Source organism: Ovis aries, chromosome 15 (genome assembly GCF_016772045.2).
Source record: "Ovis aries strain OAR_USU_Benz2616 breed Rambouillet chromosome 15, ARS-UI_Ramb_v3.0, whole genome shotgun sequence".
Classification (NCBI taxonomy): domain Eukaryota; kingdom Metazoa; phylum Chordata; class Mammalia; order Artiodactyla; family Bovidae; genus Ovis; species Ovis aries.
The window spans coordinates 43,743,817-43,766,497 of record NC_056068.1 but is presented as its reverse complement, the minus strand read 5'-3'; the positions used below and the strand labels follow the sequence as shown (position 1 = coordinate 43,766,497).

The following is a 22,681-nucleotide window of genomic DNA, read 5'->3' as shown; positions in this document are numbered from 1 at the left end:
AAAAAATTTAATACGTGTCAAGATATTTATTGTATACAAGATAGTTTATTGCCTTTTTCAAATTCAAAGCCCTATATAATTCATTCACTCATTAGGCTAAAAGAGGCCTTAGGAAGTTATTCAATCTAATCCCCTGAATCCAGGCAATTCTACATGATGACCTGCACAGAAGATAAATCAAGACTTAAAATCTTTAAAATCACAAGAGAAGGCAACTTCACAGTTTTCTCAATCACTCTTGTTTCAAGACATAACAATCATCTCAAATAGGTTATACACAAGAAATTACTGACCAGACAGTCACAAAATATTCTTTGAATGAAAATAACATAGCAACAATTCACTCAGAGACATCTATATGGCAATAACTATACCATAATACAATTCAGAAATAACAGTTTATAGTGAAAATTTGAAAAAGGTATAAATTTGAGGACTGATAACCTAACTTTTCTTAAACTTACTGCTCTCTGTCTCCAAATTTATGCTCTATCAATGACAATCTTCCAGAGTGCCTCTTCTCTATAAAGGAAAACATACCCAAACCTGTCCAACTGCATATTCACAGATTGTAACTAAGGCAAATCAATTTTGTAAGGTATATTTGATATTCCATCTAGATAACCAGGAACTGTCTTAAATAATAACCACCCTGTATTTAACCACAATCATAAATCTCATTCTGCATCAGTTGAAGAAAACGCCCCCAAATTCAGGTTTAATTCAATTTGAAAACCGATCAATTTCCATATAAACCATTTTTTAAATAAAAGCTGGAATAACATTCCAAATTACTTATAATCCTAGGAAATCATTAATTTGGGGCAGTGGTTGGTTAACAGAATGAAAGAAATTATCAACTGATTTTTCTTACCTCTTCTGTAAGAAAGAAATGTTACCTTAATAGTAAAGAAGGCACTGACCCATGGATAAGGATGAATGCAGGGATGGGATTAGGGAATGGGACATCAACTTGTGTTGAGATGTAGAATCTTTAATATTTACCGAATCTTTTCCACAGGTAACATCTTTGCTGGCTCCTTTTTCTTTTTTTTTTTCTGGTGAAAATGTAAATTCTGAACTGCCTGTGCTTGATGTCTGTGACATTTCCACCACTGACATTGGAGAAAGCTTTGTTTTACAAGAACATGTACAAAGTGCATTTTTCTGAGAAGCAGATGAGCAGTGGGGGCACTTTGTGGATTTTTTACCACAGCTGCTATCAGCCATTTGCTTAACTCTGCAACAAAAGCAACTTTATTAAAAGAAAGATGTTTCTGCTGTTTGAGGAAAAGAACCAGACCGAAAAGGAAAAGGTAGGCTGGTGGTGAAAACTGTAACTTCCAAGTGGTGAGGTCCTTAGGTTAATGATGCACTCCACTTCCAGTCACACATGAGAGCTGCAGGAAGAAAAGAAATCTCCATTTAGAAAATTCTTTCTTATCCTATCACTCTCCTAGAAATCAAAGACAAACTAGCAACTAGCACCAAAAGCATCCTGCCTATACATGAAAAGTTAATATTTACAATGAAATTAGAATACATTTCTAAAAACCAATACATTCTTATCTTCCAGAATTGATTCCTTGAACTCCGGATATTTATTTAACAGCCCAAAGAATCACCTTCTGAACTGCTAAAAAGTGTGGTCTAAGGAAATTCGGTGGGTTGATACAAATTTTTAAAAATAAAGTAGAATAAAATAGATAAATATATGAGAGCATTTTGCATAGCTCCTTGGTACGGTTTATGAAACTTTAAAAAAATTACTTAGTTATGAATGTATAGAACATGTGTGTGTGTGTATGTGTGTGTGTACACTTGGTCACAATATAAAATGCATTTCATAAGGTGGGTTGTAGTAAATAAAAAAGGCTTTAAAATACTTGTATAAAACACACATTACTGTGGTTTCAAAAGTTAATGAGCCTCTGTCTACATACCATCAGAGTAAATCCATGTTGTGGTGCACTCAGTCGCTAAGTCATGTCTGACTCTTTACACCCCATGCACTATATAGCTCACCAGGCTTCTCTGTCCATGGGATTCTCCGGGCAAGAATACTGGAGTGGGTTGCCATTTCCTCCTCCAGGGGATCTTCTCAACCCAGGGATTGAGAACCTGTGTCTCCTTCATCGGCAGGCAGATTCTTTACCACTGAGTCACCTGGAATGCCCCAAATCCATACCATACATTTCACAAAGGAGTAGGTAATTTGATTCTATAAAGCTATCTAATGCTAAAAGTTCAAAGGCAATATCAGAAGTATCTTATTTTTACTCTCAAATAGAAAAACAGGAACTAGTGTGTGCTACTTTTCCCTAAATAAACAGGTATGCCCATCATTCTACCTAACCAGTTATTGCAGCAATATGTATAGTGGCAAGTTGGAAACATGTGAGTTTAGGAATGAGGGGGGATGTGTTCTGCAGCACATGAAAAAGAAACTGAGAAACTTCCAGAAGTAACTGGGAGTACAGCATCATGGTTCCCTGCCATCCTACTTCAGATATTACTTGAAAGCATATTTTGAAGTCATAGATCGATAAGTCTGGGGATATATAGAATATACCTTTGTTCTTCGAACTGGAATAAACTTGACCAGAATAGGAGCTAGATATCTTTATTTCATTAAAGAAATAAATTTCTAGCTTTAGTTATCTAAGATTGGTTTTCTAATCAAAAATAAGGATTGACTTTGATCAAATCTTTACCTATCGTGATTATCATATTTTTCTTATTTGATTTTTTGGTATGTTCTATGGTATTAAAAGCTTTCTTAATATTAAAGCACTCTTGCATTTTGGTTCTGAACCCTACATGATCATGATGGATGATTCTTTCAATGTGCTGAAAAATTGAAATGTTTGTATTCTGACTTTTCACAGTTATATTCATAAGTTAAACTGGTCTCTAATTTTCCTTTTCACTCATCTTTATCAGGTTTTGATACAAGATTCTGGCAGTTTTATAAAATAAATTGGCTATCCTTCCATCTCATGAAGCTTTGTAATAGTCTGTACAGCTTGGGAATCTATAGGAAAATCTTCCAGGCCCAAAGGATTTTGTGAAAGATATTGCTAGTAGTTTATCCAATATTTATTCCCCCACTCTTCCTTATTAACAGAACCCTAATTCTGTCTGGGATAGCAATATGCTAACTAAAATCCTCCATTTCTGCACATCCCTTGCAGTTGACTTCTGGCCATGAACCTTACAGAATGCAAGCAAAGTTGTACTTAAAGAAAAACTTTTATTCTTAAAACTTTATTAAAAATAGAAAAAGAAAGAACAAAAAAAATACTACATGAGAAGTCAAATCAAAGAAAGAGAAAAACATATTAAAAAACAAAATTTAAGATGAACAGAAATGAAAAAGAAATGTAGGTTCTGTTGAATTTTGCCTATAAGGCTTCAAATAAACTGAACCTTCACTCCCTCTCAGATTTCTCTCTCCACTCTCTCCCTTGCTCTAAATACACTGGTCTCCTTGCTGTTCCTTGCATATGCCAAGCACAGTGCCTTCTCGCGGCTTTGGCCCTTGCTTCCTCTGCTAGGATGCGCTTTCCTCAGATATTTGCATGGCTTGCTCCCTCACTTCATGGTGATTTCTGCTCATCTGAGAGACCTCTTCTAACCATCTCATCTGAAATAGCAGGCCATTCATTCTGTTCCCTTACTTTGCTTTATTTTTGTTCACAGCATTTATCATTTCACTTGGGAAGTTCTGTATCAGAGTTCCTTCCTACTTTTAGGGAACAGATTATTTCCATATATGTAAATTGTTTCATGAGGCTTCCTCGAAGGCTCAGTGGGTAAAGAATCTGCCTGCAATGCAGGAGACACACGGTTAGATTCCTGGGTCTGGAAGATCCCCTGGAGAAAGAAATAGCAACCTACTTCAGTATTCTTGCCTAAAAATTCCCATGGACAGAAGAGGCTGGCAGGCCAATGAGTCACAAAGGGTAGGACACAACTAAGTGACTAAGTACACAAACTGTTTCATAGCAATGAAAGCCATCCAATTCGTTTCATTCAGTTAGAATAACCAAAATCAGATCATGGCAGTGTTCTCAAAAACAGAGGAGCTCTTATATGCCAATCTTTTCTGTGAAGAGATGCAAAAATCCTAAATGGTGTGCCTGTATTTATCTTTATCCTAGGTAACAGCATATTCTAAGATTACTAGATAGAAATAAATAGGCAAGTCAGCCCAATAAGTATGACCTTTCACCAAAGCAGTACAAAAAATCCTACTGATGTGATTAAAACCCATAATGGTGAGCACTGGAAAAGGTACATCAAGGGTACCCTTCAGACAGGCAGAGGGAAAAAAGAATGCAACTGATGCCAACATACACACATTTTAACAAATGCTTGACCTTGTTTTCCAAGTATATGTAGCAAGACAAACAAAACTCAGAATGTACCTTTATGCACACTGAAAAATGATTTAACTTTAGGCCTTGGAAGAAAATGCTTTGCATTTCAGGTTAAATATATAAGCCTGTAACCATCAATGACTCAGAGCAGCAGAGTAGATCTGCAAATAACAGCCTTTCTGTTTAGAAAAAAAAATAATGCTTTCTCTCTGCAGGTGTAGAAAAGTCCCATATCAGATATGCAAGGCATCATTTTATGCATGCATTAAGAATACTGATTTTATAGTACTTTTTATAAGAAACTGAAAGAAGTTTTCATAATGTAAAGGTTTATTTAAAATGTAGCTAAGTTCCTTCATTATAAACAATACTCCTAAAAGCATTCTTACTATATCCCTCAAGTTTTTTATTGTTCCTTTTATTTTATTTTTTATTACAATCATTTTTTAATTTAAATTTATTTATTTTAATTGGAGGCTAATTACTTTACAATATTGATTGGTTTTGCCATACATCAACATGAATCCGCCACAGGTGTACACGTGTTCCCAATCCTGTGAGTGAAGTCGCTCAGTCATGTCCGACTCTTTGCAACCCCATGGATAGGAGCCCCTGTCAAGGCTCCTCAGTTCATGGAATTTTCCAGGCAGGAGCACTGGAGTGGGTTGCCATTTTCTTCTCCATATATTTTTATATATATATATATATATCCACAAACTTTCAAGAGAATCTTTAAATATTAAATTTCCCATTTCTAAGACAGCTTATTTTGTGGATTGAAAATAGTTGTATTTTTCTTAGCTCAGTTCAGAAAGCATTTTCTTTAGTTTCTCCCTCAGTCTCTCAATGTCAAGTTATCACAGTATCACTGACACTGACATAGACTTCCAGGTACTTTCTCGCTCCAGTTTCTGACACATCCATTGCCCTAGAAGTATTTGGTAGCTATATTCAGAAAATATAGGAGTTCCTGGTATTCACTGACAAGCTTCATTTCTGCTTCCCAGCTTACCAACTGTTACATTTGCCAAAGTAATGTTCTACTTTCTTACCCTAGCAATGCTAAAACAATAGGTGGAATAGCTGTATGCAAAATTTCTTGAGAAGGATTGGCTTTTGAATTTAATTTCTTTTTGGCTGGCTGAATTCTAATTATTTTAACTTAAAAACCAAAATAGAACAAACATTTACTCACGTTTATTCCTGTCTCACTTATGAATTGATCTGAAAGATTTGTTAGTAAAATAAACCTGTCTAGTGGGCCAAATGATGTCATTCATATTTTAGGGGCATAAAATGAACCAGGTATTGCAAACCTAGCGTATCTCTATGTAAATACAAAGATGAATAGCTCTTCTTATGTAGAACCATGGAATTACATGTAAACAGGACTTTGGATAGAAAAACATATTAGGAAACCAAAGAAACTTATAATGTAATAGTTTCTTTGTGTCCCCGTAGACTGGACATGCATAGTATTAAACATAATGTAAATAAATACAATAAGGTCAAATAATGTCAGTGTTTAACAAATGTGAGCTTTCCTTTGGCGAGAGATTCTCATTTTATTTTCAGGAGTAAAACAAGTCAATAGAACAACCCTGATACGGAAACTCTCTGAGTTTTTATTTCAGCATAAAAAGGTCTCTTAACACACTGGCCCTACGAGACACACTTACAGTAATTTCCTCGAAAATGAACACAAGAATGGTTTTATGAGATATAACTAGCTACAATTTTCTTCCCCAAAAGCAATTTTTAGCTTTCTTTGCTAAGACTATGTCTACAAGGAACCTAACAGTCAAGTCAATTCAGTAAAAAATGTGTCCTATTCAAGTGAAGAAAAAAACCTTATGGATTGTCTGACATTATGCAGACCAAGCAGAATGACTGTATATTCACTTCTCAACTACTTGTCTTCATAACATGCTTACAGAACCTAAAGAGGGGCCAAATGAGCTTTCTAGATCATACTGTTGTTAAATGAGACCAGCACTTGTTTACTATCTCCATTAAGGTCATAATTAGGAAAATTGGTCTATATTGTCTTATAAAAGGATTTATTGTATGTTTAAATTTCATTTTATTTTATTTCAGACATTTAAAAATTCTGACATTTAACACCTAGCATATGCCATCAGATTTAAAATTTTTAATTTGCATAATACTCCTCACTGATTAAACTATAATCTGGAGGGACAGTCTTAAATGTGGTCCCCATGTTGACAGTTTAAGAACAGAGATTTTACAAAGAAAGTACGGTTTAAAGAAACGGGAGAGATTCCCCCATCCCTGCCAATTCTTTCTCTGATGTTTTTCTTGTTGTTATCCAGTGTCTTTTCTCCATGTACATTAAAAGTAATCTGAAGTCAGGGACCATTATGTCAGCACAGCTGATCCTGTACATAATGGACACTCAATGAAAATCTGTGAGTGTTTATTTTGCGGGGGAAGAGCCATAATCACAAATCACTTAGGCAGAAAATAAGCAGGTGTATAGAAAAATTATCAAGAAACAAAGGGGTCATGTTGAGGAGGGAATATCAGAGGTCTCTTCATAGATCTGCAGAGGGAATTAGAGTTCTTTGTGATTCAAAGACACTGCAAGCCAATATCAACCTGATACAAAGGGCTTCCCAACATTCAGAACTGTCTAAGTTAACAGGAAAGACTATCTCTGTCACTATAAGTGTTCAAATAGAGGTTGGAAGGTCAGCTGTAAGAAATCATAGATGATATTTAAACATAAACAAGGATGTCATAGAAAAAGCAAGGGAATTCCAGAAAAATATCTACTTTCATTTCATTGACTACACAACAGCCTTTGACTGTGTGGATCACAACAAACTGGAACATTCTTTTTTTTTTTTTTTTTTTTTTTTTTTTATTTATTTATTTATTTTTCATGGAGGGGGGTTCATGTTTGGAACATTCTTAAAGTGATGGGAATACCAGACCACCTTACCTGTCTCCTGAGACACCTGAATGCAAGTCAAGGAGCAATAGTTAGAATTAGACATGGAACAACAGACTGGTTCAAAATTGGGAAAGGAGTATGTCAAGGCTGTATATTTTCACCCTGCTTATTTATGTGTACTATATGTATTAGGTATACTATGCAGAGTACACCATGCGAAATGCTGGGCTGTCTGAATCACAAGCTGGAATCAAGATTTCCAGGAGAAATATCAACAACCTCAGATGTGCAGACAATACCACTCTAATGACAGAAAGTGAAGAGTAACTAAAGAACCTCTTGATGAGGGTGAAAAAGGAGAGTGAAAAAGCTGGCTTAAAACTCAACATTAGAAAAACAAAGATCATGGCATCCAGTCCCATCACTTCATGGCAAATTGAAGGGGAAAAGTGGAAACAGTGACAGATTTTATTTTCTTGGACTCCAAAATAACTGCAGACAGTGACTGAAGTCATGAAATTAAAAGATGCTTGCTCTTTGGAAGAAAAGCTATGACAAACTTAGTCAGCATATTAAAAAGCAGAGACATCACTTTGCCAACAAAGGTGTATATAGTCAAAGCTATGGTTTTTGCAGTAGTTTTTGTACAGATGTGATAGCTGCACCGTAAAGAAGCTAAGTGCCGAAGAATTGATGCTTTTGAACTGTAGTGCTGGAGAAGGCTACTGACAGTCCCTTGGACAGCAAGTAGATCAAACCAGTCAATCCTAAAGGAAATCAACCCTGAATATTCATTGGAAGGAGTGACACTAAAGCTGAAGTTAAAACACTTTGGCCATCTGATGCAAAGAGCAGACTCATTGGAAAAGACCCTGATGCTGGGAAAGATTTAAGGCAAAAGGGGAAGGGGGCAGTAGAAGATGAGATGGTTGGATGGCATCACCGACTCAATGGACTTGAGTTTGAGCAAACTCCAAGAGATAATGAAGGATAGGGTAGCCTGGCATGCTGTAGTCCACAGGGTTGCAGAGTTGGACACGACTCAGAAACTGAACAAACAGGCAACCTACTTCTTGTAGCCAGATGTTTGAAGGCATGACAACTCCAAACAGTCTATAATAAAACACTAACAATACATTCCATGATCTCTGTTTTTAAGATTCTTTATAAGTAATATTAGTTTAATAAAAAACAACAACAACAACAAAAATACTTCTCTTGACTGTGACAACATCCAGGGCAGGGACTATGTTCTATTCTCCTTGTCATCTTATATTCAGTAAGTTCAGTTCAGTTCAGTTCAGTCACTCAGTCATGTCCGACTCTTCGTGACCCCATGAATCGCAGCACACCAGACCTCCCTGTCCATCACCAACTCCCGGAGTTCACTCAGACTCACGTCCATCGAGTCAGTGAGGCCATACAGCCATCTCAACCTCAGTCGTCCCCTTCTCCTCCTGCCCTCAATCCCTCCCAGCATCAGAGTCTTTTCCAATGAGTCAACTCTTCGCATGAGGTGGCCAAAGTACTGGAGTTTCAGCTTCAGCATCATTCCCTCCAAAGAAATCCCGGGGCTGATCTCCTTGAGGATGGACTGGTTGGATCTCCTTGCAGTCCAAGGGACTCTCAAGAGTCTTCTCCAACACCACAGTTCAAAAGCATCAATTCTCTGGCACTCAGCTTTTTCAGCTATATTCAGTAAAGATCTCCATTATTAAATAAGGATTATTGATTGATAACTATTCAGTGATTGATAGAAACAGTGTTTCTGAACACACAAGTATAATATGCAATGTAGGTGCCTAGGGTAAAAGAGCCAGTGCTTATCATGTAAAAAAATAATATACCTGAAGACACCTCCTGGCCAAAAAACTAACTGCCAACACTCACTCTACCTTGAAGCTCTCATTTTAGAGCAAAACACCAAAACCCCAATACCAAGCCTGACCCTAATCCTCTACTCTAAATTGCCATCTACTTCTGACAGTTTTCCTATCAGACAAGATGTTACAACTACACTCCCAAATTTGTGAATCTTAAAGGATATATATATACAAGTATTTACTTCAATGATATACCATATTGTAAAACTCTAAGGATTTCGGCTGACTAAGCCCAGTCTTTAACAACTATAAAGCTTTGTCCTAGAGAGTGAAAAAGTTGGCTTAAAACATTCAGAAAACTACCATCACGGCATCTGGTCCCATCATTTCATGCGAAATAGATGGGGAAACAGTGGAAACAGTATCAGACTTTATTTTTTGGGCTCCAAAATCACTGCAGATGGTGACTGCAGCCATGAAATTTAAAGACGCTTACTCCTTAGAAGGAAACTTATGACCAACCTAGGTAGCATATTCAAAAGCATACACATTACTTTGCCAAAAAAGGTCCGTCTAGTCAAGGCTATGGTTTTTCCAGTGGTCATGTATAGATGTGAGGGTTGGACCTGAGCGCCGAAGAATTGATGCTTTTGAACTGTGGTGTTGGAAAAGACTCTTCAGAGTCCCTTGGACTGCAAGGAGATCCAACCAGTCCATCTGAAAGGAGACCAGTCCTGGTTGTTCACTGAAAGGACTGATGCTGAATCTGAAACTCCAATACTCTGGCCACCTCATGCAAAGAGTTGACTCACTGGAAAAGACCCTGACGCTGGGAGAGACTAGGGTCAGGAGGAGAAGGGGACGACTGAGAATGAAATGGCTGGATGGCATCACCGACTCGATGCACATGAGTTTGGGTGAACTCTGGGAGTTGGTGATGGACAGGGAGGCCTGGTATGCTGCGATTCATGGGCTCACAAATATTCGGACACCACTGAGTGACTGAACTGAACTGAATAAACCTTAATATTACTCAGATCCTCATATTCAATTTAAAAAAATGACTACTTTTTGACACATTGTTTAACTAACAATAACTGACTTGCGCTTCTTTCATATAAAACATGCATGTCATCAGTTCAGTTCAGTCACTCAGTCGTGTCCAACTCTTTGCAACCCCATGGACTGCAGCAGGCCAGGCTTCCCTGTCCATCACCAACTCCCAGAGCTTACTCAAACTCGTGTCCATTGAGTCAGTGATGCCATCCAACCATCTCATCCTCTGTCATCCCCTCCTCCTGCCTTCAATCTTTCCCAACATCAGGGTCTTTTCAAATGACTCAACTCTTTGCATCAGGTGGCCAAAGTATTGGAGTTTCAGCTTCAGCATCAGTCCTTCCAATGAATATTCAGGACTGATTTCCTTTAGGATGGACTGGTTGGATCTCCTTGCAGTCCAAAGGAATCTCAAGTCTTCTCCAACACCACAATTCAAAAGCATCAATTCTTTGGCACTCAGCTTTCTTTATAGTCCAACTCTCACATCCTTACATGACCACTGGAAAAGCCATAGTTTTGACTAGATGGACCTTTGTTGGCAAAGTAATGTCTCTGCTTTTTAATATGCTGGTCTAGGTTGGTCATAATTTTCCTTCCAAGGAGCAAGAGTCTTTTAATTTCATGGCTGCGATCACCATCTGCTGTGATTTTGGAGCCCTGAAAAATAAAGTCTGACACTGTTTCCATTGTTTCCCCATCTACTTGCCATGAAGTGATGGGACCAGATGCCATGATCATAGCTCTCTGAGTGTTGAGCTTTAAGCCAACTTTTTCACTCTCCTCTTTCACTTTCATCAAGAGGCTCTTTAGTTCCTCTTCACTTTCTGCCATAAGGGTGGTGTCATCTGCATATCTGATATTGATATTTCTCTTGGCAATCTTGATTCCAGCTTGTGCTTTACCCAGTCCAGCGTTTCTCACGCTGTACTCTGCATATAAGTTAAATGAGCAGGGTGACAATATACAGCCTTGACGTACTCCTTTTCCTATTTGGAACCAGTCTGTTGTTCCATGTCCAGTTCTAACTGTTGCTTCCTGACCTGCATACACATTTCTCAAGAGGCAGGTCAGGTGGTCTGGTATTCCTATCTCTTTCAGAATTTTCCACAGTTTATTGTGATCCACACAGTCAAAGGCTTTGGCATAGTCAATAAAGCAGAAATAGATGTCTTTCTGGAACTCTCTTGCTTTTTCCATGATCCAGCGGATGTTGGCAATTTGATCTCTGGTTCCTCTGCCTTTTCTAAAACCAGCTTGAACATCTGGAAGTTCACAGTTCACGTATTGCTGAAGCCTGGCTTGGAGAATTTTGAGCATTACTTTACTAGTGTGTGAGATGAGTGCAATTGTGTGGTAGTTTGAGCATTCTTTGGCATTGCCTTTCTTTGGGATTGGAATGAAAACGGACCTTTTCCAGTCCTGTGGCCACTGCTGAGTTTTCCAAATTTGCTGGCATATTGAGTGCAGCACTTTCACAGCATCATCTTTCAGAATTTGAAATAACTCAACTAGCATTCCCTCACCTCCACTAGCTTTGTTCAGTGATGCTTTCTAAGGCCCACTTGACTTCACATTCTAGGATGTCTGGCTCTAGCTGAGTGATCACACCATTGTGATTATCTGGGTCATAAAGATCTTTTTTGTACAGTTCTTCTGTGTATTCTTGCCACTTCTTCTTAACATCTTCTGCTTCTGTTAGGTCCATACCATTTCTGTCCTTTATTGAGCCCATCTTTGCATGAAATGTTCCCTTGGTATCTCTAATTTTTTTGAAGAGATCTCTAGTCTTTCCCATTCTGTTGTTTTCCTCTATTTCTTTGCATTGATCGCTGAGGAAGGCTTTCTTATCTCTCCTTGCTATTCTTTGGAACTCTGCATTCAGATGCTTGTATCTTTCCTTTTCTCCTTTGCTTTTGCTTCTCTTCTTTTCACAGCTATTTGTAAGGCCTCCCCAGACAGCCATTTTGCTTTTTTGCATTTCTTTTCCATGGGGATGGTCTTGATCCCTGTCTCCTGTACAATGTCATGAACCTCCATCCACAGTTCATCAGGCACTCTGTCTATCAGATCTAGTCCCTTAAATCTATTTCTCACTTCCACTGTATAGTCATAAAGGATTTGACTTAGGTCATACCTGAATGGTCTAGTGGTTTTTTTCCTACTTTCTTCAATTTAAGTCTGAATTTGGCAATAAAGAGTTCACGATCTGAGCCACAGTCAGCTCCTGGTCTTGTTTTTGTTGACTGTATAGAGCTTCTCCATCTTTGGCTGTAAAGAATATAATCAATCTGATTTTGGTGTTGACCATCTGGTGATGTCCATGTGTAAAGTCTTCTCTTGTGTTGTTGTAAGAGGGTGTTTGCTATGACCAGTGCAAAACTCTCTTGGCAAAACTCTATTAGCCTTTGCCCTGCTTCATTCCATATCTCAAGGCCAAATTTGCCTCTTACCCCAGGTGTTTCTTGACTTCCTACTTTTGCATTCCAGTCCCCTATAATGAAAGGACATCTTTTTTGGGTGTTAGTTGAGTTCTAAAAGGTCTTGTAGGTCTTCACAGAACCATTCAACTTCAGCTTCTTCAGCATTACTAGTTGGGGCATAGGCTTGGATTACTGTGATATTGAATGGTTTGCCCTGGATTTGAACAGAGATCATTCTGTCATTTTTGAGATTGCATCCAAGTACTGCATTTCAGACTCTTTTGTTGACCATGATGGCTACTGTCATAGATGAAACCAAAAAAATTCATGTGATATATATGTTAATTTTCTCAGGCTCCCTAGCCAAATCACCTCAAATAAGGATACTTATTTTTTGAGAAGAGACTGTTCTCTTCACTTCTAATGATGAGTCATTTATCTGCAGCACACAAACCCCAGACTTAGTCAGAACAAAGGCATTTATAATGTCATATCTTGGTCATCAATGTGGCATGTCTGTTAATTTCAACAATAGCAAAGAGGGGGGAAATAAGACCTAAAAGGCCCTTACTGGTAAGGGTTCTGTACGACTAGCCAAGAGTCTTCAGGGAACAGTAATGAGTTAAGCAGTGAGCAAGAGAGGACAAAGCAGGAGAACAGAACAACATAGAACCCAGTCATCTAACCATGTGTGCATGTATCCAGCGAACACTTTCTGAATATCTGTTATATACCAAGGATTGTTCTGGGCACAGGGAATAAAGAAATTATCAAGTCATGGGCCTTAGTGATAATGATTATGATAAAGATAATGATCAGTATAGGCTTCCCAGGTGGCACAGTGGCAAAGAATCAGCCTACCAACACAGGAGCCACAAGAAATGCAGGTTCAATCCCCAGGTCAGGAAGATCCCCTGGAGTAAGAACTCATTCCAGTATTCTTGCCTGGAAAATTCCATGGACAGGGGAGACTGGCAGGCTACAGTCCATGTGGTTGCAAAGAGTCAGACATGATTGAGCAACTGAGCACACACACATACAATCATCAGTATATAAAAAGTATAAAAGGGAACGCATATACACCCGTGGTGGATTCATGTCAATGTATGGCAAAACCAATACAGTATTGTAAAGTAAAATAAAGTAAAAATAAAAATTTTTTAAAAAGTATAAAAGTAATATAAAAGAGGGAGTTACCAGGGAAGTAATGTAATCAAGTGGGAAACAAAATTTAGAATGATAGCGATCAGGATTAAATTTTCACGTCTACTACTTACTAGCTCTGTACATATGGGGATATATAAAGAGGAGCTAATAGTAACTCTCTTATATGATTATCGTGACAACTAACTAAATAACATTTGTACAGTGCCTATTAAACATTAAAAAATCTAAGATCATTGCATCTGGTCCCATCACATGGCAAATAGAAGGGGAGAAAGTGGAAGCAGTGACAGATCTTATTTTCCTGGGCTTTAAAATCACTGCAACCATGAAATTAAAAGATGCTTGCTCCTTGGAAGGAGAGCTATGACAAACCTAGAAGCATTATTAATAAGCAAAGACATCATTTGCCAACAAAGATCCATCTAGTCAAAGCTATGATTTTTCCAGTAGTCATGTACAGATGTGAGAGTTGGACCATAAAGAAGACTGAGTGCCAAAGAATTGATATTTTCAATCTGTGGTCCTAGGGAAGATTCGTAAGAGTCCCCTGGACTGTAAGGAGATCAAACCAGTCAACCTTCAAGGAAATCAATCCTGAATATTCATTGGAAAGACTGAAGCTGAAGCTCCAATGCTTTGGCCACCTGGTGCAAAAAGCCAACTCACTGGAAAAGACCCTGATGCTGGAGAAGATTGGTGGCAAAAGGAGAAGTGCTTGCAGATTTTTGGATCGCAGCCATTCTGACTGGTGTGAAGTGGTACCTCATTGTGGTTTTGATTTGCATTTCTCTAATAATGAGTGATGTTGAGCATCTTTTCATGTGTTTGTTAGCCATCCGTATGTCTTCTTTGGAGAAATGTCTATTTAGTTCTTTGGCCCATTTTTTGATTGGGTCGTTTATTTTTCTGGAATTGAGCTGCATAAGTTGCTTGTATATTTTTGAGATTAGTTGTTTGTCAGTTGCTTCATTTGCTATTATTTTCTCCCATTCAGAAGGCTGTCTTTTCACCTTGCTTATAGTTTCCTTTGTTGTGCAGAAGCTTTTAATTTTAATTAGATCCCATTTGTTTATTTTTGCTTTTATTTCCAGAATTCTGGGAGGTGGATCATAGAGGATCCTGCTGTGATTTATGTCTGAGAGTGTTTTGCCTATGTTCTCCTCTAGGAGTTTTATAGTTTCTGATCTTACATTTAGATCTTTAATCCATTTTGAGTTTATTTTTGTGTGCGGTGTTAGGAAGTGATCTAGTTTCATTCTTTTACAAGTGGTTGACCAGTTTTCCCAGCACCACTTGTTAAAGAGATTGTCTTTACTCCATTGTATATTCTTGCCTCCTTTGTCAAAGATAAGGTGTCCATATGTGTGTGGATTTATCTCTGGGCTTTCTATTTTGTTCCATTGATCTATATGTCTGTCTTTGTGCCAGTACCATACTGTCTTGATGACTGTGGCTTTGTAGTAGAGCCTGAAGTCAGGCAAGTTGATTCCTCCAGTTCCATTCTTCTTTCTCAAGATTGCTTTGATCCAAAAATCTGCAAGCAATAAATGCTGGAGAGGGTGTGGAGAAAAGGGAACCCTCCTACACTGCTGGTGGGAATGCAAACTAGTACAGCCACTATGGAGAACAGTGTGGAGATTCCTTAAAAAATTGCAAATAGAACTACCTTATGACCCAGCAATCCCACTGCTGGGCATACACACCGAGGAAACCAGAATTGAAAGAGACACATGTACCCCAATGTTCATTGCAGCACTGTTTATAATAGCCAGGACATGGAAACAACCTAGATGTCCATCAGCAGATGAATGGATAAGAAAGCTGTGGTACATATACACAATGGAGTATTACTCAGCCGTTAAAAAGAATTCATTTGAATCAGTTCTGATGAGATGGATGAAACTGGAGCCGATTATACAGAGTGAAGTAAGCCAGAAAGAAAAACACCAATACAGTATACTAACACATATATATGGAATTTAGGAAGATGGCAATGACGACCCTGTATGCAAGACAGGGAAAGAGACACAGATGTGTATAACGGACTTTTGGACTCAGAGGGAGCGGGAGAGGGTGGGATGATTTGGGAGAATGACATTCTAACATGTATACTATCATGTGAATTGAATCGCCAGTCTATGTCTGACGCAGGATGTAGCATGCTTGGGGCTGGTGCATGGGGATGACCCAGAAAGATGTTATGGGGAGGGAGGTGGGAGGGGGTTCATGTTTGGGAAAGCATGTAAGAATTAAAGATTTTAAAATTTAAAAAATAAAAAACTTAAAAAAAAAAAAAAAGGAGAAGTGGACAGCAGAGGATGAGATGGTTAGATAGCATCACCGACTCAATGAACACGAGTTTGAGCAAACTCGGGAGATAGTGAAGTACAGAGAAGTCTGGTGTGCTATATAGTCCATGGGGTCTCAAAGAGTCAGACATGACTTAGCAACTGAGCGACAACCAACAACATGAAAAGGAATGTATAGCTTTGTATTAACAGTAGAGTTCGACCTCAGGGAACATGATAGCTCCACCCCTATTCCTCTTTCTCAAGATTATTTTGGCTACTCGAGGTCTTCTGTCCTTCCATACAAATTTTTAAATTATTTGTTTTAGTTCTGTGAAAAATGTATTTTAATAGAGATTGCACTGGACTTCTAGATTGCCTTGGGTATTATGCTCATCTTATCAATATTAATTCTTCCAGTCTACGAGCAGCTTAACAATATTAATTCTTCCAGTCTATGAGTATTTCTTTCACTGTGTCTTCTATTTTTTTCATCAGTGTCTCAGTTTTCCAAGTACAGGTCTTTTACCTCTTTAGATAGGCTGATTCCTAGGCATTTTATTATTTTTAATATGATGGCAAATGAAACTCCTTCCCTAATAGTTTGTTGTTAATATATAGAAATGCAACAGATTTCTATATATTAATTTTGGATCCTGCAACTTTACTAAATTCATTGATGACCTCTAGTAGTTTTTTTGTGGCATTTTTAGGGTTTTCTGTGTAATGTCATATTATCTGCCAACAGTGACTGTTTTTCTTCTTTCTTTCCAATTTGGATTCCTTTTATTTCTTGTTCTTGTCTGACTGCTATAACTAGCACTTCCAATACTATGTTGAATAAAAGTGGAGACAGTAGGCATATTTGTCTTCCTGACCTTACAGGAAATTCTCTGAGGTATTCACAGTTCAGTATGATGGTAAGTTTAATTAATTTTGGCCTTTATTATCTTGAAGTACATTCCCTCTACATCCACTTTTCGGAGAGTTTTTAATCACAAATAAATGTTGAATTTTGTCAAAAGTTTTTTGCATCTATTAAACTAAGTCTTAAAGACTCAGAATGAGCTGGAGAACTGGAATGAGTTGGAGTTCACTTGGTGAACAAGTCAAAGAAAGGCTTTCTAGACAGCGACACCAGCACGTGCAAGGGCCCAAAACCTATGGTTCGAGAGGAGTAGAAGAAAGTGGTTTCCATTTGAAGACAAAAACAATGGGAGACAGAAAGTCAGGTCTGCGCGAAGATAAAAAGAGAGAAGAAGCACTTTCAGGAAATATCAGGTTTAACAAGAGTATCTTCACTGAAGAATAGGGGCTCCACTAGGCACAAAAGACAGATGGGGTAGAGCGGAACATGAGGTCCTCACTCTGAGAGAGCTGCCAGAAAGAAAGCACTGCTGCGAACAGTTTTAAGTGAGCACTTCCAACCTTGACACAAATTAGCCACACTAGCTAGTGACACTAATTAGTGACTGCCAACACTAATATCTCCAGCAACATTTTAAGCTTAGTCATGGAGGGGACAGAGGACTTCAACGTATGCTATAAAGCTCTAAAGTATGCAGAATAAGTCCTAGATAGTACAATCAACCTAAATCTACTGCCATATGAACAAATAAGAGGCTAGTGACAAATTCACTAGAGTCAATGTTTCAATGTGAGAGAATATATGGTTTATTTCTAATTAGTTCCAAAATAACAAAAAATATCAAGAGAAACTCCCCAGTATGACTTCCACAGTAAAATATTAAGTTATTTATTTTACAGACATATGCATACATCCTTACTCCAAATTCAGCACTATTGCAAACAAAGCTACATCAGTCCCAGAAAATAGAACAGCACCATTCTACCATCTGGGGTCTAAAGACCCCAAACTTCTGAACAATTTATGAGCATTATGAGGCAACAATGGAAACAGTGACAGACTTTACTTGGGCTCCAAAATCACTGCAGATGGTGACTGCAGCTATGAAATTAAAAGACGCTTGCTCCTTAAAAGAAAAGCTATGACAAACCTAGACATCATATTAAAAAGCAGAGACATTACTTTGCTGACAAAGATCCGTCTAGTCAAAGCTATGATTTTTCCAGTAGTCACATATGGATGTGACAGTTGGACCATAAAGAAGGCTGAGTACTGAAGAACTGATGCTTTTGAATTGTGGTGAGAGTCTCCTGGACTGCAAGGAGATCAAACCAGTCAATCCTGAAGGAAATCAATACTGAATATTCATTGGGAGGACTAATGTTGAAGCTGAAGCTCCAATACTTTGGCCTTCTGGTGGGAGGAGAAGACTCATTGGAAAAGACCCTGAGGAGGGTCTTGAGGAGACATGGGGAGAAGGGCATGAGGAGAAGGGGATGACAGAAGATGAGATGGCTGGATGGCATCACCAACCCAATGGATATGAGTTTGAACAAGCTCCAGGAGATGGTGAAGGACAGGGAAGCCTAGTGTGCTGCAGTCCATGGAATTGCAAAGAATCAGACACAACTGATCTACTGAACAACAAGAAAATCTCAGAAGTTTTCTCAGATAATGGTTCAATTTCACATGTATAGAATATTTTAAATGAAATTTGTTTGCCCTTGGTAATCAGAAAGACCTGAGCTTTACTGTTAGACCAAGGTTCAAATTCCTCACCAGTGACTTAACCTATGTGGTCTCAACTTCCTTATATGCAAAATACATAGATGGTGTCTATAGAGCTACATGGCAGAATTGTTACAAGGATAGGATTGATGTATGTAAAATCCTGACATATTGTAAGTTTTCAATAAGTTGAAATTTTTATTATTATGAAATTCTGCCAAAACTCAATAGATCAGAAAATTATTTTATCAGTCATAATTTCTCAATCTAATGCTCCAAATATTGTTCTACACAGTTTCCAATATACAATTGTCATCTAATTAGCTCATAGCTAGTTTAGAATATAACCTTATGGGAGTTTGCTCTAGATGTGTGCAGCTTTATTGTAGAGGAAATGGCTTGCTGAACTAGCCCACAAGCAGCTTGTTAAATGTTAAATTCTGAATGCTACAGGCACTCAAATATCACATTTATAAACATTTTTTAATATTATAATGTTGGACATCAAGAACATTTTAGCCTAGCCACGACCACAGTCTCTCAAAATATTACTACTCCGTTATACCTCAATGACTGATCAAGAAGGAATAATATGTAATTGGTTAGGTTCTCAGAGGAAAAAGAGGTGTCTGCATCCACAGATTTATTTACTTGGTGAGTTTTCCAAACATTGCAATGGAACTGTAAAAACAATGTGATTAAAATCGATAGAGCACATCATTTGCTGATACTGTTGCCCAAGAAAAGGCAATAAGCCTTAGGCATGTTATTACTAGATTACACAATTTCACTGACAGGTTCAAGATTTTTAAAAGCAACTGAAAATAGAGAGGATTTCCTTTTTGGAGCCATGGGATTTTTGTCTTCAATTAAAAGGAAACCATTATTTCTCTCTTTTTTTATGATGAAGATTTAAAATGTCCTCTATAACATTTTAAAGATAATATTAATACTAAATTTTTCCTTTGTTTCCTAAAATAAATTCAGATTAATGATCCTGATTAAAGCTAAACTGAAAGCTATTTTTGTTTAACAGTATCATATCCAACCACCCATCCACTTAACAAATACTAGAATAGTTCAGGGAATAGTGGTTATGGGGTTATTATTTCTTCAAAGTCCATACAGAAATATATGAAAGTACAAATATATGAATTTCTAAACCTCTTCTAAAAAACAATCAACGATTCTCTTTTCTATCTTGGTGATGAAATGATAAACTTTAAAACAGGCCTTCAAATTCAAAGAATGCTACATTTCAAAGCATGCTTTTTAATCAGATAGCAAAAGGTAGTCATGTAGACATAAATTCGCTAGATAAAAAGTACTTTTACCCTGGTCAGATCTTCTACTACACTACAAACAGAAAATTGCAGAAGTTTTTGGTTGATTTATAGAGAAAATTCCAAAACAGAAACATTCTTCTGTAGCATGGGAAAACTGACAATATCAACTATGTAGTTTTATCCTTATGATTAAAAAAAAGTTGACTAGAAATGTTGAGAGGATTTTAATCATGAATCCTGATAGGAAATACAAGGCTAGGCTCACAGAAATAAATAAACTGACCGGATCTTAGGCCCATACTAGCTTTTACCAAGAGGACACTAAATTTCCAGGGGAGCTTAGATTTTTAGACTTATGTCAAACATAGATAACTTTTAAAAGAAAATCTATAAAGTACCATATACTTTCTTATCACTAATGTACATACTTACTTACCTACATACATATATAAGAGCTTTATGTTCTAAGGTACATGAAAAGATGTTCAACATCACTAATCACCAAGGAAATGCAAATCAAAACTATTGATACATTAAGGTATCGCCTCACTCAGCTCCAAATGGTTGTCATCAGAAAGGCTACAAATAACAAATGTTGAGGGGGTGCGGAGCAACCCTTGTACACTGCTGGTGGGAATGTAAATTGGTGCAGCCACTACTGAAAACAGTATTGGAGGTTCCTTTAAAAAAAATAAAAATAGAGCTATTATATGATCCAGATAGTTCACTTTGGGGCATGTATCCAGAAAAGATGAAAACGAATTTAAAAAGATACATATACCCTAATATTCATAGTAGCATTATCTATAATATCCAAGACATAGAAGCAACCTAAATATCCATCAAGAGGTGAAAGTATAAAGAATATGTGGCTACATATATACAACAGAATATTACCCAGCCATAAAAAGAATGCAACATTGCCATTTGCAGCAACATGGATGGATCTAGAAAATATCACACTGAGTGAATTAAGTCAGACAAATACAAATATTATACCACTTAAACATGGAATCTAAAAAATAATACAAATGAATTTATTTACAAAACAGAAAGAGATTCACAGACATAGAAAACAAACTCATGATTACCAAAGGAGAAAGGGGGATAGGGAGGAATAAATTAGGAGTATGGGATTAACAGACACACAATACTACAAAAGGAATTGATTTTAAAAAACACAAAGATTTACTATAACTATATAGTAAATAGGGGATATTTAAACAAATAGTAAATATATAGGGAACTATATTCAATATAATTATTATAGACAAGAATCCTCATAGATAAATAGATAAAGATATCTGAATCACTTTGCTGTACTCCTGAAACTAATACAACATTGTAAATCAACTCTACTTCAATTTTTAAAAACAACTTTATGTTCTAAATAGATAGCTATTGGAATAGACAGCTTTATTAACTGAATAATACAATTTTCCTTAGTTTCTCTCTCTCCCTTGGTCTCCACATTCAACAATTCTATTTCTAAAACAGCTCTCAAATCCATTCAATTTTCTCTATTCCAAATGCCTACATCAACATTATCCATTGCCTGGATTACTATGCAAGAGCTTTCTAACTGGTCACCTTGATCAAATCAATCCTCTCATCCAAAGCATTTGCCATACTCTAGCCAAACTGTTCTCTCTAATATGTAAATCTCACCATGTTTCCTCCCAATAAAAATCACTTCAGTATGATATGGCCTCAGTTTACCTCTTCAGGCTTAATGCATACTACTTCCTCAATGTAAAGTTTTCTAACATATGGAATTTCTTTCTTGTGATGTTATGCTTTCTCTAGGCCTTTCTACATGTACTCTTAGCCTGGAAATGTTCTTTCCCATTCTTCCCTTCATTGTTATAATTTCTACTCTTCTTGCAGATCTTAGCTTAGGCATCATCTCCTTTGAAATTTTCTTGATACCCTGAATCCCAGCTGAGTGTCTGCCTCTCTTTTGTGCACTATACTTGCTCCGTCATACTCTGAATTGCACATGGTCACTTACTTGTTTGTGTCCTTCACTATATCCAAAGTTCCCTGAAAGCAGGGATGGTGTCTATATTGTTAGCTATCGTTTACCCAGTGAAGAAGTTACCAAAAGAAATACGCTTTTTATAAGGTGTATTCTACCTGCAGTATAGAAAATGTATGAAAGGCAGAACAATACTGGGGATGGAAAGACAAGAAAGTATTATAACAATTTAAGCAAGACAGAAATGAAGTCTTAATTAGGAAAGCAGCATCAGGGATGAGGAAAATAGATTCTACAGATATTTAGGAAGTAGAGTGATAGAACTTTATAACTGCTTGCCTATGACCATGGTGAGAGAGAGAGAGAAAAGTTAGAGGACACTGAGGTGGAAATGTCTAAGACACAGTGGCTACATAAGTCCAAAGATAAAGAGACATCTAGATTTAAAACTTGTGTTTAAGAATTATGTCATGCAAGAGGCAACTGAAATCATGTATAGGTGAGATCACCCAGAAAGGATTGTGGAATGAAAACATAAGAGAGTCAAGGACAGAACTTTCAAAAACATCAACTTCTAAAGGATAATCAGAGGAAGAACATCCACTGAACAATGGAAAAGAATAACCATAGAGGCAAAAAAAAAGGGGGGGGCGGTATTTAATGAAGGAAAGACTGTCAAAAGCCAAATGCCTTAAAACTTTTAAGAAAGATGAGGGCTGGAAAATTGTATTTAAAAATTAAGCTATGGGGTACTGTTGGCAAAAA

The 22,681-nt window shown here is 37.2% G+C and overlaps 1 protein-coding gene across 8 annotated transcripts in view; it reads right to left on the bottom strand.

The window, feature by feature from the left end:
* Nucleotides 1-22,681, bottom strand: part of STK33 (serine/threonine kinase 33) — a 199,525-nt gene that overhangs the window by 100,083 nt on the left and 76,761 nt on the right. For 7 of the 8 annotated variants that reach the window (XM_060399944.1, XM_060399947.1, XM_060399945.1 and 4 more), the window contains one exon: nt 1,006-1,400. In XM_060399944.1, the coding sequence (XP_060255927.1) occupies nt 1,006-1,230 (225 nt within the window). In that variant the 5' untranslated portion in view covers nt 1,231-1,400. Of the gene's footprint in view, nt 1-1,005; nt 1,401-2,025; nt 2,162-22,681 lie in introns of those variants that run through there. The other variant, XM_060399946.1, reaches the window with a different exon arrangement.